This window comes from Salmo salar, chromosome ssa11 (assembly GCF_905237065.1).
Source record: "Salmo salar chromosome ssa11, Ssal_v3.1, whole genome shotgun sequence".
Lineage (NCBI taxonomy): Eukaryota > Metazoa > Chordata > Actinopteri > Salmoniformes > Salmonidae > Salmo > Salmo salar.
Genome location: NC_059452.1, coordinates 70385496 through 70405001, shown reverse-complemented (window position 1 = coordinate 70405001; position 19506 = coordinate 70385496). Strand labels below are relative to the sequence as shown.

The 19506-nt window shown below is 42.1% G+C and overlaps 1 protein-coding gene across 1 annotated transcript; it reads left to right on the top strand.

Moving 5' to 3' along the window:
• Positions 1-5959: 5959 nt before the first annotated feature.
• cld5 (Claudin-5) lies at positions 5960-7659 on the top strand. The gene is given in 3 exon segments (NM_001146383.1): positions 5960-6335; positions 6644-6671; positions 6723-7659. Coding segments are annotated over 3 exon segments (318 nt in total). The 5' UTR covers positions 5960-6158; the 3' UTR covers positions 6836-7659.
• The last annotated feature ends 11847 nt before the right edge of the window (positions 7660-19506 follow it).

Here is a 19506-nt window from a genome sequence, read left to right as displayed (position 1 = left end):
CTATTTATATTTTTGCCAACTTTTACTTTTACTTCACTTCATTCCTAAAGAAAATAATGTACTTTTTACCCTATACATGTTCCCTGACACCCAAAGGTACTCGTTACATTTAAAAATGAAAATGGTCCAATTCACTTATGAAAATAACATCCCTGGTCATCCCTACTGCCTCTGATCTAGCGGACTCACTAAACACAAATGCTTCGTTTGTAAATTATGTCTGAGTGTTGGAGTGTGCTCTGGTAATCCGTCAATAAAAAAAAAAAACACGAAAATTGTGCCATCTGGCTTGCTGAATATAAGGAATTTTAAATGGTTTATACTTTTACTTTTGATACTTTATGCATTTTAGCAATTCCATATACTTTTGATACTTAAGTATATTTAAAACCAAATACATTTAGACTTTTACTCAAGTAGTCTTTTACTGGGTGACTTTCACTTTTACTTGAGTCATTTTCTATTACGGTATGTTTACTTTTATTCAAGTATGACAATTTAGTACTTTTTCCACCACTGCATTAGTGCAACAGATAGCATTTCAGGGAGATCGTTCAAGAGTGACGTCGAAATTGGACATCTACCCATGCCCTGAGGATGTTGGGAAATGCCTTCAAACCGGCCACTAGGGGCAACAGTGAGCGCTATTACCATCAAGTAGCCTTCGGTTTTACTAGGTGGTGTGGATCCTATGACTGTGGATCCTATGACTGTGGATCAGAAGGTTGTGTGTTCAATCCCAGTTGTAGACACGGTTTTTTAAATCCATTTTTTAACCCTATCCTAAACGTTAACCCCTACCTTAACCATTTGGAGTGAGTGCCTAAACTTAACCCTTAACTTCGAAAATTGACATTTGGAGAAATGGAACAATAAAGAGCCGCAGGATGAATGTTACAGAGAAGCAGGAGCAACAAAAACACTTTGAAATTTGACGTTTGGAGAAGGTGGATAGACGTCTAATTCTGCAGTGAGACTGTGAGAGCTTGTTGTTCTCCACTAAGTCAACAGCTAGATCGCCTCCAGGCAAACCAGATACAGTGCCTTCAGAAAGTACTCATACCCCTTGACTTACGTTATTCCAAATGTTGTTATGTTACAGCATGAATTCAAAATGGATAACATTGATTTCCTTTCTCACCCATCTATACAAAATACCTCATAATGACAAAGTGAAAACAGGTTTTTAGAAATGTTTGCAAATACATTGAAAATGAAATGCAGAAAAATACAATTTACATAAATATTCACAGCCCTGAATCAATAAACGTTAGAATCTCCTTTGGCAGCGATTACAGCTGTGAGTCTTTCTGGGTAAGTCTCTAAGAGCTTTGTACACCTGGATTGTACAATATTTGTACATTATTCTTTAAAAAAAATATTCTAGCTCTGTCAAGTTGGTTGTTGATCATTGCTAGACAGCCATTTTCAAGTCTTGCCATAGATTTTCAAGCCGCTTTAAGTCAAAACTGTAACTAAGCCTCTCAGCAACATTCAATGTCATCTTGGTAAACAACTCCAGTGTATATTTGGCCTTGTGTTTAAGGTTACTGTCCTGCTGAAATGTGAATTTGTCTCCCAGTGTTTGTTGGAAAGCAGACTGAACCAGATTTTCCTTTAGGATTTTGCCTGTGCTTAGCTTCATTCCATTTATTTTTATACAAGAAAACTCCCTAGGCCTCGCCGATGACAAGCATATCCATAACATGATGCAGCCACCACCATGCTTGAAAATATGAAGAATGTTACTCATGATGTGTTACTGTATGTTGTATTTGCTGTATTTGCCCCAAACATACGCTTTGTATTCAGAACATAAAATGTATTTCTTCGCCACATTTTTTGCAGTTTTACTTTAATGCTTTATTGCAAACAGGATGCATGTTTTGGAATATTTTTTATTCTGGACAGGCTTTCTTCTTTTCACTCTGTCAAGGTAAAGCCACGCCTTATCTCAACTCACTGGTCACCATAGCAGCACCCACCTGTAGCACGCGCTCCAGCAGGTATATTTCACTGGTCACCCCCAAAGCCAATTCCTCCTTTGGCTGCCTTTCCTTACAGTTCTCTGCTGCCAATGACTGGAACGAATTGCAAAAATCACTGAAGCTGGAGACCCATATCTCCCTCACTAACTTTAAGCACCAGCTGTCAGAGCAGCTCACAGATGACTGCACCTGTACATAGCCCATCTGTAAATAGCCCATCCAACTAGCTCATCCCCATACTGTTATTTTTTTTGCTCCTTTGTACGACAGTATCTCTACTTGCACATTCATCTTCTGCACATCTATCACTCCATTGTTTAATTGCTCAATTGTAATTATTTTGCCACTATGGCCTATTTACTGCCTTACCTTATTTGCACACACTGTATATAGACTTGTTCTCTATAGTGTTATTGACTGTATGTTTGTTTGTTCCATGTGTAACAACTGTGTTGTTGTTTGTGTCGCACTGCTTTGCTTTATCTTGGCCAGTTCGCAGTTATAAATGAGAACTTGTTCTCAACTAGCCTACCTGGTTAAATAAAGGTAAAATAAAATACATTAAAAAAAAATTAGGTTAGCATTGTGGAGTAACTATAATGTTGTTGATCCATCCTCAGTTTTCTCCTATCACAGCCATGAAACTCTGTAACCGTTTTTTATGGTGAAATCCCTGAGCGGTTTCCTTCCTCTCCGGCAACTGAGTTAGGAATAATGCATGTATCTTTGTACTGATTGGGTGTATTGATACACCATACAAAGTGTCATTAATAACTTCAAAGGGATATTCAATGCCTGCTTTTTTTATTTTTACACTTCTACCAACAGCTACCTTTCTTTGTGAGGCATTGGAAAATCTCCATGGTCTTTGAGGTTGAATTTTTGTTTGAAATTCACTGCTCGACCGAGGGACCTTACAGACGATTGTTTGTGTGGGGTACAGAAATTAGGTAGTCATTCAAAAATCATGTTTAACACTACTATTGCACAAAGAGTCTTATGTGAATTGTTAATCCATTTTTACTCCTGAATTTATTTAGGCTTGCCATAACAAAGAGGTGGAATACTTATTGACCAAGGCATTATAGCTTTTAAATTTGATTAATTAGTAAAAATGTCAGAAATCATAATTACACTGTGACATTATAGGGTATTCTATGTAGGCCAGTGACACAAAAATTCAGGCTGTAACACAACAAAATGTGGAAAAAGTCAAGGGGTGTGAATACTATCGAGGCACTGTATACAGATATATCACAGATTCAAAACTCTTGTGGTCTCTCCATTGTCTTTCCATTGTTTGCATTAATCCTTACCGTCATTCCTTTGCCATCCCTCCAACCATCCACACCCTTCCATCACTCTTTCCATCCTTCTCTCTCTTAGCAGCTGTGTTCAGCGATAGTTTAGAGAATGACACAGCGGACAACACTTCCTGTTTATGTATTTCCCAGAATGCCATGTGGCGGGCAAGAGGTCTCGGGAAAGACGGAGAGGACACAAACAGGGAAAGGAAAGAGAAACAGACTTTGTCCGACATTGGCTTGTGGGGAACACACACAAACACACACACACACACACACACACACACACACACACACACACACACACACACACACACACACACACACACACACACACTTAAGTGATACTAGTTTTTTTCACTCGTTTTTCTCAGAGGGGAAGCCGAGGCAGGGCCTGGCTGGGCAGAGGTCCTGCCAGATTAAACACTGACCCACCCATTCAGGCTGCCTTACAGTAAGTTTGGACACATCTACTCATTCCAGGGATTTTCTTTATTTTCACTATTTTCTACATTGTAGAATAATAGCGAAGACATCAAAATGATGAAATAACAGATATGGAATCATGTAGTAACCAAAAAGGTGTTAAACAAAGTATATTTTATATTTGAGATTGTTCAAGTAGCCACCTCTTGGCATGCTCTCAACCAGCTTCATGAGGTAGTCTCCTGGAATGCATTTCAATTAACAGGTGTGCCTTGTTAAAAGTTAATTTGTGGAATTTCTTTCCTTCTTAATGCGTTTGAGCCAATCAGTTGTGTTGTGACAAGGTAGGGAAGGTATACAGAAGATAGCCCTATTTGGTAAAAGACCAAGTCCATATTATGGCAAGAACAGCTCAAATAAGCAAAGAGAAATGACAGTCGATCATTACTTGAAGACATGAAGGTCAGTCAAACCTGAAAATTTAAAGAACTTTAAAAGTTTAAGTGCAGTCGCAAAAACCATCAAGCGCTATGATGAAACTGGCTCTCATGAGGACCGCCACAGGAAAGGAATACCCAGAGTTACCTCTGCTGCAGAGGATAAGTTCCTTAGAGTTACCAGCCTCAGAAATTGTAGCCCAAATAAATGCTTCACAGAGTTCAAGTAACAGACACATCTCAACATAAACTGTTCGGAGGAGACTGCGTGAATCAGGCGAATTCATGGTCGAATTGATGCAAATAAACTACTGAAGGACACCAATAATAAGAAGAGACTTGCTTGGGCCAAGAAACACGAGCAATGGACATTAGACCGAGGAAAAATCTGTCCTTTGGTCTGATGAGTCCAAATTTGAGATTTTTGGTTCCAACCACCATGTCTTTGTGAGATGCAGAGTAGGTGAACGGATGATCTCTGCATGTATGGTTCCTGCCGTCAAGCATGGAGGAGGTGTGATGGTGTGGGGGTGCTTTGCTGGTGACATTGTCAGTGATTTATTTATAATTGAAGGCACACTTAACCAGCTTGGTTACCACAACATTCTGCACCGATACGCCATCCCATCTGGTTTGCGCTTAGTGGGACCATCATTTGTTTTTCAACAGGACAATGACCCAACACACCTCCAGGCTGTGTAAGGGCTATTTGACCAAGAAGGCGAGTGATAGAGTGCTGCATCAGATGACCTGGCCTCCACAGTCACCCAACCTCAACCCAATTGAGATGGTTTGGGATGAGTTGGACAGCAGAGTGAAGGAAAAGCAGCCAACAAGTGCTCAGCATATGTGGGAACTCCTTCACCACTGTTGGAAAAGCATCCCAGGTGAAACTGGTTGAGTAAATGCCAAGCGTGTGCAAAGCTGTCATCAAGGCAAAGTTTGGCTACTTTGACTAATCTAAAATATAACATATTTTTTGATTTGTTTAAAACTTTTTTGGTTACTATATGATTCCATATGTGTTATTTCACAGTTTTGATGTCTTCACTATCATTCAACAATGTTGAAAATGTCAAAGAGCCAGACAGCAAGGTTTATTCAAATCATTGTTGAAAACCAAATGTTTGTCTTAAAGAAAGGGGAAATAATGTCTAGATGCTTTTTTACATTGGAGATACATTTTTCGAATTGCCTGGCTCTGGTTGGGCTGATGAGACAGAACAGAACAGCCCTTAGTCATGGTATATTGGCCATATTCCACACCCCCTCAGGCCTTATTGTCTAAATCGACAAAGACTGGAACGCGGTTTAAACCTATCCACATCCAGGATTAGACCCACCCGTTGTATAAATACACACACGCTATGGTTTGCATATACTGTATAACAACAAATGAAATCTGTTTTCTCCTAATCAAAATGATGTCTATTATCATAAATAGTTGATCATGTCTGTTTCTGGTCTTCTGACCTCACATCATTGTTATTTTTTCTTTCTTCCTCAGAATCAATTCCAGGAAGACAGTTAACCTGCACATTTGTTGTGTTCCTTTTTCTGTTACTGCCATGCACACTCTCTCTCTATCTCTCTCTCTCTCTCTCTCTCTCTCTCTCCTCATGAAATTCTTTTGTCTCTCCGCATCCGAATTCTGCCTCATCATTGGCTGATGCGGAGATGCGCTTGTCGCTGGTTGGCTCAAAGTTTATCCGCTTTGTTTTGACATATGTGTGTAACTGTAGCTCTGGACATTAGCATGCGAATAACGGTCCCATAAATGACAAACCCTGCACCCCCTTCTGACAGAGTGGATTCAGACCAGCCAGAGAGCCTATATACCTTATTAAACAGGTTCTTCTCCTAGCCTCTCTTTGATCATCTATTACAAGCCTAACATTTCTAGAGCGAATAGGAGAAAGAGATTATTTTGATATTCGAGTGGATATTAAATTACATTTGTATTCACTCTCCTCTTTCTGTTTTAAAGAAGAAAAAGGCTCACCATGCTCTCTGCATGTCTGGAGTTCCTTGGGATGGGGTTGTGCCTACTGGGCTCGCTCCTGGTCATGGTCGCGTGCGGGCTGCCCATGTGGAAGGTGACGGCGTTCATCGATATGAATATCGTGGTAGCGCAGACCATCTGGGACGGGCTCTGGATGTCGTGCGTGGTGCAGAGCACGGGCCAGATGCAGTGCAAAATGCACGACTCGATGCTTGCGCTCAGCCAGGACCTGCAGACGGCGCGCGCCCTCACGGTGATATCGGCGGTGCTGGGGGTGGCGGGGCTGGTGGTGACCATCGCTGGAGCACAGTGCACCAACTGCATCAAGACCGAATCGGTGAAAGCCAAAGTGGTGAACGCAGGTGGGGTGGTCTACATCATCAGTGGTCTATTGGTGCTGGTTCCCCTCTGTTGGATGGCCAATAACATCATAGTAGACTTCTACAACCCAGATGTGTCCTCGTCCAAGAAGAGGGAGATAGGAGCGGCCATCTACATTGGCTGGGCGGCCACAGCCCTGCTCCTTCTGGGGGGAACCCTGCTGTGCTGCTCCTGTCCCCAGGGGGCCAAGGGGGCCTACCCCAACAAATATGCCCCCACCAAGACCATCTCGGCCAATGGAGACTTCGACAAGAAACATTATGTGTAGGTGAGGAGAGGAGAGATTTACGCACATGAAAACTTGGCACGGGAGCTGGACGGACAAGTTGTCTACTTAGCCTACTGTTTGATGCCCATTGCGTATGTTATCTTTATTGTGTTTCCCTAGAACGGAGGCTTCGATGAGGGACATTATGTGTAGGCGAGATGATGTCAGGATACGTTTTTTTTCCTTTGCTTTGATTGTCATGGCGACTTCACCAAAATGTCCAACTTTTTTTCTGTGTTGTAGGCTACAACTTTGTTTAGGGGTCTGGCCATGGGTTCATTGGTCTGATGATCAGAAAAGGAAAAATTCAATTTTTTGCCAAAGGAATGGAACCCTATGCGCGCCGAGATTGTAGCTCAAGACTGACCAAGAAATTGAAACAGTTGTTGTGTAGTCTATCTATTGTGTACCATTTTTTTAAGACTTAAATCTTGTATTTGCACATGATTATTTTAAAATGTTAATGTTCATGTGGTTATCGTTTGACACTAGTCTATTGTCTCGCCAGAGTTGGCTGTCACGGTCTGTGTGCTCTGTGAATAAAGCCCATTGTTCTCCACTGGCTTTACTGTGTCTGCTTGGAAGTTTTAAATAACCACATAATGTACATGTTTGCAGAGACCGGTAATCGTTAACATGTTTAGATTCCCACACTGGACTCCTCCTTTGTAACACAGTGAATGCTACTCAGACAAATGTTCACTCATATGATGATCAAAGGAGCTTATTTGCATTTGAATGCTGTTGTATTTTATTGCATGGCTGAGTGTGTATCTATCTTTTGTCCTAGCCCTCCTTATAGTACTGGGCAATTGTTGTTTTATAATAAAAAAGAAAGTCCCAATTCACAATCTCCCTTGTGTTTCTGTGTAGTAGTATTATTGTGCATTAGGCTACTTTTATTATAATAATTATAATTATAATAGCATAATATGTGAACATCTTTATCAAGTAAAGTTCACAATACAGTTTCAGTTGCATTTGTGAAGTTTCTCTACATTGACCTTTTACCACACACCACACACACACACACATACCAAAGCCTTACACAAACATAGAGGGACTGTGTGTAATCCCAACCACAGCCAACTTAGCACACACCAGCTAGCACCTTCTGGTTCACAATGACATAAACAAGCACTGATGGATGAATGTGACTCAAAGTGACTGAATGTAAAAACACAAACTAATAACAGAGCAGTTCACAAACAATTATTACGCTTTGGCCCAAAAATGTGTCATATTTATTTGGAGAGCAGTGGGTGTGAGTCTAACAGAAAGGGAGAACTACAGTAGGCCTACAGTACTGTTCTCTGAACACAGAACAGGAAATCTCAAATGACACTGTGCGGGTTTTCACTCTTCCCTTGTAATTGATTAGGAACTCCCCCTCTCCTGGTTGTCTAGGTGTTAATTGAACACAAATTGAAAGCAAACAATAAAAACCATTAGACATTCTACCCTCCGGGAATTGAGTTTGACACCCCCTGGTATAGTGGCTAGGGGGTATTAGCTAGGAAGGTAGGGGCAGAGGATGGATTTGGGATTGGGTGTGTGCCTCTACTGAAGCTGCCTGTGCCTTGCGTCCTCTTCGGAAGGTCAGAGGTTAGGGTGGTGTCTTATCTGATGTCGTTTCCAGTCGCTATCTTGGGAGAACCACTTCCTGAACTCAGAGATGGCACCAGAGAAGAAGGCTGACGTTTTACGTGTCCCTAACTGATTGTGTTTTTGTTCGTTTCTTTGCATTGTTTGTAACTTCTTTTTTTACTTATTTTGTACATAATGTTGCTGCTACCGTCTCTTATGACCGAAAAGAGCTTCTGGACATCATAACTGCGATTACTCACCATGAACTGGCAGAATCCTTTTTTTCCTTTAACGAGTCCAACGAGCCCGACGTGAACGACATACTGCTTTCCAGGGAACAGGCCCAGATCCCCGTCATTTGCGTGAAGAGAAGGTCGGAGAAAAAGGGGCCAGGGGGCGGGCTGCCTTCTGAGAATTCGTAGGCAATCGAATAAACCCCCACTGCCTTCCATTCTGCTAGCAAACGTGCTATCTTTGGAAAATAAAATCGCTGACCTACGCGGAAGATTAAACTACCAAATGGGACATTCAAAACTGCAATATCTTATACTTCACGGAGTCCTGGCTGAACGATGACATTATCAACATACAGCTGGCTGTTTATACGCTGTATTGAAAGGATAGAACAGCGGCATCTGGTAACACAAGGGGCGGCGGACTATGTATTTTTGTAAGTAACAGCTGGTACTCTGGACCACCTTTACTCGACACACAGAGAAGCATACAAAGCTCTCCCTCGCCCTCCATTTGGCAAATCTGACCATAATTCTATCCTCCTAATTCCTGCTTACAAGCAAAATTAAAGCAGGAAGCACCAGTGACTCGATCAATAAAAAAGTGGTCAGATGAAGCAGATGCTAAGCTACAGGACTGTTTTGCTAGCACAGATTCCATCGATGGCATGGAGGAGTACATCACATCAGTCATTGACTTCATCAATAAGTGTATTGATGATGTCGTCCACACAGTGACAGTACGTACATACCCCAACCAGAAGCCATGGATTACAGGCAATATCCAAACTGAGCTAAAGGCTAGAGCTGCCGCTTTCAAGGAGCAGGTTTCTAACCCGGAAGCTTATAAGAAATCCCGTTATTCCATCCGACGAACCATCAAACAGGCAAAGCGCCAATACAGGACTAAGATCGAATTGTACTACACCGGCTCTGACACTTGATGGATGTGGCAGGGCTTGCAAACAACTACAGACTACAAAAGGAAGCACAGCCGAGAGCTGCCCAGTGGCACAAGCCTACCAGGCGCACTAAACTACTTCCATGCTCGCTTTGAGGCAAATAACACTGAAACATGCATGAGAGCACCAGCTGTTCCGGACGACTGTGTGATCACGCTCTCCGAAGCCGATGTGATTAAGACCTTTAACTCTATTCACAAGGCCGCAGGGCCAGACGGATTACCAGGATGTGTACTCCGAGCATGCGCTGACCAACTGGCAAGTGTCTTCACTGACATTTTCAAACTCTCCCTGTCTGAGTCTGTAATACCAACATGTTTTAACCTCTCTAGGGTAGGTGGCACCAAATCGTCCCACCTACGCAACAGCCAGTCTAATCCCGTGGCGCGATATTCAAATACCTTAAAAATGCTATTACTTCAATTTCTCAAACATATAACTATTTTACACCATTTTAAAGACAAGACTCTCCTTTATCTAACCACACTGTCCGATTTCAAAAAAGCTTTACAACGAAAGCAAAACATTAGATTATGTCAGCAGAGTACCCAGCCAGAAATAATCAGACACCCATTTTTCAAGCTAGCATATAATGTCACATAAACCCAAACCACAGCTAAATGCAGCACTAACCTTTGATGATCTTCATCAGATGACACGCCTAGGACATTATGTTATACAATACATGCATGTTTTGTTCAATCAAGTTCATATTTATATAAAAAAACAGCTTTTTACATTAGCATGTGACGTTCAGAACTAGCAAACTTCCGGGGAATTTACAAAACATTTACTAAATTACTCACGATAAACGTTCACAAAAAGCATAACAATTATTTTAAGAATTATAGATACAGAACTCCTCTATGCACTCGATATGTCCGATTTTAAAATAGCTTTTTGGTGAAAGCACATTTTGCAATATTCTCAGTACATAGCCCAGCCATCACGGGCTAGCTATTTAGACACCCAGCAAGTTTAGCCTTCACCAAAATCAGATTTACTATAACAAAAATGTTATTACCTTTGCTGTTCTTCGTCAGAATGCACTCCCAGGACTTCTACTTCAATAACAAATGTTGGTTTGGTCCCAAATAATCCATCGTTATATCCAAACAGCGGCGTTTTTTTCGTGCGTTCTAGACACTATCCGAAATGGTAAATCAGGGTTACGAGCATGGCGTATTTCGTGACAAAAAAATTCTAAATATTCCATTACCGTACTTCGAAGCATGTCAACCGCTGTTTAAAATAAATTTTTATGCAATTTATCTCGTAAAAAAGCGATAATATTCCGACCGGGAATCTGCGTTTCGGTAAATAGAGGGAAAAAAAGAAAGACGGGGGCGACCAGTGCACACGCCTAAGCCCACAAGGCGATAATGTGTTTCAGCCTGGGGCTGGAATGACGACCTTCAGCTTTTTCCCAGGCTCTGAGAGCCTATGGGAGCCGGGGGAAGTGTCACGTCACCGCAGAGATCCTTTGTTTTGGAAAGAGATGTCAAAGAAAGCCAATAAATGGTCAGACAGGCCACTTCCTGTAAAGGAATCTCTCAGGTTTTTGCCTGCCATATGAGTTCTGTTATACTCACAGACACCATTCAAACAGTTTTAGAAACTGTAGGGTGTTTTCTATCCATATCTAATAAGTATATGCATATTCTAGTTACTGGGTAGGAGTAGTAACCAGATTAAATCGGGTACGTTTTTTATCCGGCGGTGTAAATACTGCCCCCTAGCCCTAAGAGGTTAAGCAGACCACCATAGTGCCTGTGCCCAAGAACATGAAGGTAACCTGCTTAAATGACTACAGACCCGTGGCACTCACGTCTGTAGCCATGAAGTGCTTTGAAGGGCTGGTCATGGCTCACATCAACACCATTATCCCAGAAACCCTAGACCCACTCCAAATTTGCATACCGCCCCAACAGATCCATAGATGATGCAATCTCTGATGCACTCCACACTGCCCTTTCCCACCTGTACAAAAGGAACACCTATGTGAGAATTCTATTCAGTGACTACAGCTCAGCGTTCAACACCATAGTGCCCTCAAAGCTCATCAATAAGCTAAGGACCCTGGGACTAAACACCTCCCTCTGCAACTGGATCATGAACATCCTGACGTGCCGCCCCCAGGTGGTAAGGGTATGAAACAAAACATCTGCCATGCTGATCCTCAACACAGGGGCCCCTCAGGGGTTCATGCTCAGTCCCCTCCTGTACTCCTTGTTCACTCATGACTGCACAGTCAGGCACGACTCCAACACCATCATTAAGTTTGCAGATCACCGACAACGATGTGACAGCATATAGGGAGGAGGTCAGAGACCTGGTCGTGTGGTGCCAGGACAACAACCTCTCCCTCAACGTGATCAAGACAAAGGAGCTGATTGTGGACTACATGAAAAAGAGGTTCCGAGCACACCCCCATTCTCATCAACGGGGCTGTAGTGGAGCAGGTTGAGAGTTTCAAGTTCCTTGGTGTCCACATCACCAACAAACTGACATGGTCCAAGCACACCACGGCAGTCGTGAAGAGGGCACGACAAGACATATTCCCCCTCAGGGGACTGAAAATATTTGGCATGGGTCCTCAGATCCTCAAAAGGTTATACAGCTGCACCATCGAGAGCATCCTGACTGGTTGCATCACTGCCTGGTATGGCAACTGCTCGGCCTCTGACCTCAAGGCAGTACAGAGGGTAGTGTGTATGGCCCAGTACATCACCAGGGCCAAGCTTCCTGCCATCCAGGACCTCTATACCAGCGGTGTCAGAGGAAGGCCCTAAAAATTGTCAAAGACTCCAGCCACCCTAGTCATAGACTGTTCTCTCTGCAACTGCACAGCAAGCAGTACCAGAGCACCAAGTCTAGGTCCAAGAGGCTTCTAAACAGCTTCTACCCTCAAGCCATAAGACTCCTGAACATGTAATCTAATGTCTACCCAGACTATTTGCATTGTCCCCCCCCCTGCCCCCCCTTTTACACCGCTGCTGGTCTCTGTTGTTATCATCTATGCATAGTCACTTTAATAACTCTACCTACATGTACATATTACCTCAATTACCTCGACTAACCGGTGCCCCCACACATTGACTCTGTGCCGGTACCCCCCTGTATACAGTCGTGGCCAAAAGTTTTGAGACTGACACAAATATACATTTTCACAATGTCTGCTGCCTCAGTTTGTATGATGGCAATTTGCATATGCTCCAGAATGTTATGAAGAGTGATCAGACGAATTGCAATTAATTGCAAAGTCCCTCTTTGCCATTCAAATGGACTGAATCCCCCAAAAACATTTCCACTGCATTTCAGCCCTGCCACAAAAGAACCAGCTGACATCATGTCAGTGATTCTCTTGTTAACCTGTTATGGACAGGGGGCAGTGTTTTCACGGCCGGATAAAAAACGTAACCGATTTAATCTGATTATTACTCCTGCCCAGAAACTAGAATATGCATATAATAATTAGCTTTGGATAGAAAACACTCCAACGTTTCTAAAACTGTTTGAATGGTGTCTGTGAGTATAATAGAACTCATTTGGCAGGCCAAAACCTGAGAAGATTCCAAACAGGAAGCACCCTCTCTGACCATTTCTTGGCCTTCTTGATCATCTCTATCCAAAACAGGGGATCTCTGCTGTAACGTGACACTTCCTACGGCTCCCATGGGCTCTCAGAAGGCGGCAAAAAGCTGAATGGTGGCTTTGCAGGCCCTGGCTGAAAAACATTAGCGCATTTAGATAGTGGTCGATCAGAGAACAGAGACTGGAGGCGCGTGCACGAGGCGACACCATGTTTTTATTCTTTCGTCTTTGAACGAAAACAACGACTCTTGGTCGGAATATTATCGCTTTTTTACGAGAAAAATAGCATAAAAATTGATTTTAAACAGCGGTTGACATGCTTCGAAGTACGGTAATGGAATATTTAGACATTTTTTGTCACGAAACGCGTCGGGCGCGTAACCCTTCGTCACCCTTGGATAGTGTCTTGAACGCACGAACAAAACGCCGCTATTTGGATATAACTATGGATTATTTTGAACCAAACCAACATTTGTTATTGAAGTAGAAGTCCTCGGAGTGCATTCTGACGAAGAACAGCAAAGGTAATCAAACTTTTCTAATAGTATATCGGAGTTTGGTGAGGGTCAAACTTGGTGGGTGTCAAAATAGCTAGCCTGTGATGGCGAGCTATCTACTCAGAATATTGCAAAATGTGCTTTCACCGAAAAGCTATTTTAAAATTGGACATATCGATTGCATAAAGGAGTCCTGTATCTATAATTCTTTAAATAATTGTTATGTTTTTTGTGAACGTTTATCGTGAGTAATTTAGTAAATTCACCGGAAGTGTTCGGTGGGAATGCTAGTTCTGAACGTCACATGCTAATGTAAAAAGCTGGTTTTTGATATAAATATGAACTTGATTGAACAAAACATGCATGTATTGTATAACATAATGTCCTAGGCGTGTCATCTGATGAAGATCATCAAAGGTTAGTGCTGCATTTAGCTGTGGTTTTGTTTTTTGTGACATTATATGCTAGCTTGAAAAATGGGTGTCTGATTATTTCTGGCTGGGTACTCTGCTCACATAATCTAATGTTTTGCTTTCGCTGTAAAGCCTTTTTGAAATTGGACAGTGTGGTTAGATAAAGGAAAGTCTTGTCTTTAAAATGGTGTAAAATAGTAATATGTTTGAAAAATTGAAGTTTGGGGATTTTTGAGGAATTTGTAATTCGCGCCACGCCTATCATTGGATATTGGAGCAGGTGTTCCGCTAGCGGAACGTCTAGATGTAAGAGGTTTTAACACAGGTGTGAGTGTTGACAAGGACAAGGCTGGAGATCACTCTGTCATGCTGATTGAGTTTGAATAACAGATTGGAATCTTCAAAAGGAGGGTGTGCTTGGTATTATTGTTCTTCCTCTGTCAGCCATATTTACCTGCAAGGAAACATGTGCCGTCATCATTGCTTTGCACAAAAAGGGCTTCACAGGCAAGGATATTGCTGCCAGTAAGATTGCACCGAAATCAACCATTTATCGGATCATCAAGAACTTCAAGGAGAGCGGTTCAATTGTTGTGAAGAAGGCTTCAGGGCGCCCAAAAAGTCCAGCAAGCACCAGGACCATCTCCTAAAGTTGATTCAGCTGGGATCAGGACTCCACCAGTACAGAGCTTGCTCAGGAATGGCAGCAGGCAGGTGTGAGTGCATCTGCATGCACAGTGAGGCGAAGACTTTTGGAGGATGGCCTGTTGTCAAGAAGGGCAGCAAAGAAACCACTTCTCTCCAGGAAAAACATCAGGGACAGACTGATATTCGGCAAAAGGTACAGGGATTGGACTGCTGAGGACTGGGGCAAAGTCATTTTCTCTGATGAATCCCCTTTCCGATTGTTTGGGGCATCCGGAAAAAAGCTTGTCCGGAGAAGACCAGGTGAGCGCTATGTCATGCCAACAGTAAAGCATCCTGAGACCATTCATGTGTGGGGTTGCTTCTCAGCCAAGGGAGTGGGCTCACTCACAATTTTGCCTAAGAACACAGCCATGAATAACTTCTTATGGGCAGCTACCGTCCCACCTCGACAACATCTGGTGAAATTGCAGAGCCAAAATTCAAAATACAGAAATACTCATAATAAACATTCATAAAACATACAAGTGTTATACATCGGCTTAAAGATTATCTTCTTGTTAATCCAGCCGCTGTGTCAGATTTTAAAAAGGCTTTACGGCGAAAGCATACCATTCGATTATCTGAGGACAGCGCCCCGCTTACAAAAGCATACAAACATTTTCCAGCCAAGTAGATTAGTCACGAAAGTCAGAAATAGCGATAAAATGAATCACTTACCTTTGATGATCTCCATATGGTTGCACTCACAAGACTCCATGTTACACAATAAATGTTTGTTTTGTTCAATAAAGTCTCTCTTTATATCCAAAAAAAGCAGACGAATATATCCAAATAGTACCGGTAAAGTATGTCGAAACATGTCAAATGACGTTTTTTATTCATCCTCAGGTTGTCTATTGTCTCTATAATCGTTAATATTTCAACCGGACAGTAGCGTATTCAATACAAAGGGAAAAGAATGGTGGGTGTGCTCCCGGTCATGCACAAAAAAAGCTCTTGTTCATTCGACCGACCACTCAGAAAATGTTGTCATTCTTACTAATTTTTCAGAATAAAAGCCTGAAACAATGTCTGTTGACATCTAGTGGAAGCTTTAGGAACTGCAATCTAGGTCCCATCCATTTATATGGTGGATAGGCTTCAATGGAAAAACACTCAATTCAAAAGAATGCCACTTCCTGGATGGATTTTCCTCAGGTTGTCGCCTGCCAAATCAGTTCTGTTATACTCACAGACATTATTTTAACAGTTTGGAAACTTTAAAGTGTTTTCTATCCAATTCTACCATGCATATGCATATCCTAGCTTCTGGGCCTGAGTAACAGGCAGTTTACATTGGGCACCTCATTCATCCAATATTCAAAATACTACCCCCTACCCAAGAGAGGATAAAGAATGGTACCAACACATCCTCCGAGAGCAACTTCTCCCAACCATCCAGGAACAATTTGGTGACGAACAATGCCTTTTCCAGCATGATGGAGCACCTTGCCAGAAGGCAAAAGTGATAACTAAGTGGCTCGGGGAACAAAATATCGATATTTTGTGTCCATGTCCAGGAAACTCCCCAGACCTTAATCCAATTGAGAACTTGTGGTCAATCCTTAAGAGGCGGGTGGACAAACAAAAACCCACAAATTCTGACGAACTCCAAGCATTGATTATGCAAGAATGGGCTGCCATCAGTCAGGATGTGGCCCAGAAGTTAATTAACAATATGCCAGGGCGGATTGCAGAGGTCTTGAAAAAGAAGGGTCAACACTGCAAATATTGACTCTTTGCTTCAACTTCATGTAATTGTCAATAAAAGCCTTTGACACTTATGAAATGCTTATAATTTTACTTCAGTATTCCATAGTAACATCTGACAAAAATATCTAAAGACACTGAAGCAGCAAACTTTGTGAAAATTAATATTTGTGTCATTCTCAAAACTTTTGCCCACGACTGTATAGTCTCGCTGTTGTTATTTCACTGCTACTTTTAAATTACCTGTTGCTTTTATTTCTTATTCATATTTTTTTTTTAAACTGCATTGTTGGTTAGGGGCTCGTAAGTAAGCATTTCGCTGTTGTATTCGGCGCATGTGACTAATACAATTTGATTTGATTTGAGTAAATGTAGTGTTTCTCGCCAGTGTGAATACTCATGTGTATTATCAGAGCATTTCGTCAGAAACAGCGTTTCCCACAGCAGGGGCACTTAGAAGGTCTCTCTCCTGTGTGAACCATCTGGTGTCTCATCACGCTGGGCTAAGGTCTTCCCACACTCTGAGCAGCTGTATGGTTTTCTCCTGTGTAAGATCACTGGTGTGCCTTAATAACTTTTCATGTTCAAAACTGTGCACTCTCCTCAAACAATAGCATGGTATTCTTACACTGTAATAGCTACTGTAAATTGGACAGTGCAGTTAGATTACCAAGAATTTAAGCTTTCTGCCAATATCAGATATGTCTATATCCTGGGAAATTTTCTTGTTACTTACAACCTCATGCTAATCGCATTAACCTATGTTAGCTCAAATGGTATTTTGTCTGAGAACTACTTCCCACAGTCAGAGCAATTGTGAGGTAGCTCTCAACAGTTACCTGTAGACGTGTGTAAGAGCCATTTTTGTGTAGAAAATGTATTATTACTATGGAAAATATGTAGTTTTGACAGACCTACTCATTCAAGGGTTTTTCTTTATTTTCACTATTTTCTACATTGTAGAATAAGACATCAAAACTATGAAATAACACATGTGACCCAATTCAGGAAACTAGGCATATGTCGCAAGTCATGTCTTTACAGGAGAGCCGTTTGGACATAAAACAATTTTTGCGGGCAGAAATGCCTTCTCGAACATGTGAACTTTCATGTGCCTTAATAACAAACTTGTATGCCATCTGTAAATATGAATAAAATTGTTAAATTGCCAGCCTTGTTGGTTAGCCACAGAAAAAGCCAGCAACCTACCAACTAGCCATGACTGGCTCAGATAATGAGTGGGCTGGACAGAGATGAGCTCGGATTGGTCTGCCATATTGAAGGCTTCTGTTTATTTGAGCTTGTCAGTCTGTGTTGATAATCCTGTCGAATGCGGCTTTTTAAAAATGTATTGTGTAGTGGAGCTGCATACGAGTTTCTCTCCACCTTCTGGAGGATCAAGTTTTGAAATCAGTGGAATTAGAGTATGATAGCTAAAGAGATGGAGAAGACACCTGTCTCCGGATTACATCTTCAAACTAAGGGCAACTGTGGCATGGCTTTCCTGACAGGGAGACACATCCATGCACGATGATGTATACAGGTAAGATAGTCTAGCATTAGCTAGCTACATTTTCAGATATTACATGTTTCTAATTTTGACAGAAAGGGGTTTAGTTTCAAGCTACAGTGTACTGTTAGCTAGCTAGCTAATGTTAGCTGTATGGCTCCCTAGCTAATGTTATTAGTCATATCCCGGAGCTGTTTGCTTTTCTAGTTAGAGCCTAATGTTAGCTAGCTAACATTGAACCTAGTTGGTTAGCTCTGTGGCATTGTTGGCACTGTTCATTGTTGTTTAAGTAGCTAACTGGCTGGTTCGTAAGTTAGCTGGCTGGCTCGTTAGCTAATATTATGTGACGTGTGTACAACACCTGTTGAATATGGCCGGTGTCAGTAAACGTCTGCAAAAAAAAGCGTAATGAAATTGTTCCAGCAGTGCTGGTTAGGCTGTTTTCATGTTATGCATAAACAAATCCTCGGCCAGAGCGTCAAGTGTGCACTCCGAGAGCAAAACGAGATGGTTGGGGCTAAAGCTTAAGAGGGTGTGAATGATGCTGAATGGTGTAGACAAAGAAGAGCTCTTCACTAGTTACCAAAACATTCCAAGGTGATTTTCTCAAAAGTGAGTTTACAAGTTGATCAACTTTCAAAGCAGAATGACTTCCCATTATTCCTCAAATGCAGTGTATGATATACCATTTTGTAGCTCTGAGTCTCTACTTTTATCCAATGTAAAAAAAAAAACACAATTTCAAAATGTTCTACATAAGACCGAGTCCAGGTGGTGAGTCACATATGGAATCAACTTGGCACACCCTGATCTGTTTCACCTGTCCTTGTGCTTGCCTCCACCCCCTCCAGGTGTCACCCATCTTCCCCCATTATCCCCTGTGTATTTATACCTGTGTTTTCTGTCTGTCTGTGCCAGTTCATCTTGTTTGCCAAGTCAACCAGCGGTTTTCTCTTAGCTCCTGTTTTTCCCAGTCTCTGTTTTTCTTGTCCTCCTGGTTCCTACCCTTGCCTGTCCTGAGCCCACGTGCCTGACCATTCTGCCTGTCCCTGATCTCGAGCCTGCCTGACGCCCTGTACCATTTTGGACTCTGATCTGGTTATGAACTCTTGCCTGTCCCCGACCTGCCTTTTGCCTACCCCTTGGACTATAATAAATATCAGAGCTCAAACCATCTGCCTCCCGTGTCTGCATCTGGGTCTCGCCTTGTGTCGTTATACAACTACAGAATGCTGTGGTAGCCATGCTGGTCAAGTCTGCCTTGAATTCTAAATAAATCACAGCAAAGCACCCCCACACCATCACACCTACTCCTCCATGATTCACAGTGGGAACAGCACATGCGGGGATCTTCTGTTCATCTACTCTGCATCTCACAAAGACACGGCATTTGGAACCAAAACTCTCACATTTGGACTCATCAGACCAAAGGACAGATTTCCACTGGTAGTCCATTGCTCATGTTTCTTGGCCCAAGCAAGTCTCTTCTTATTATTGGTGTCCTTTA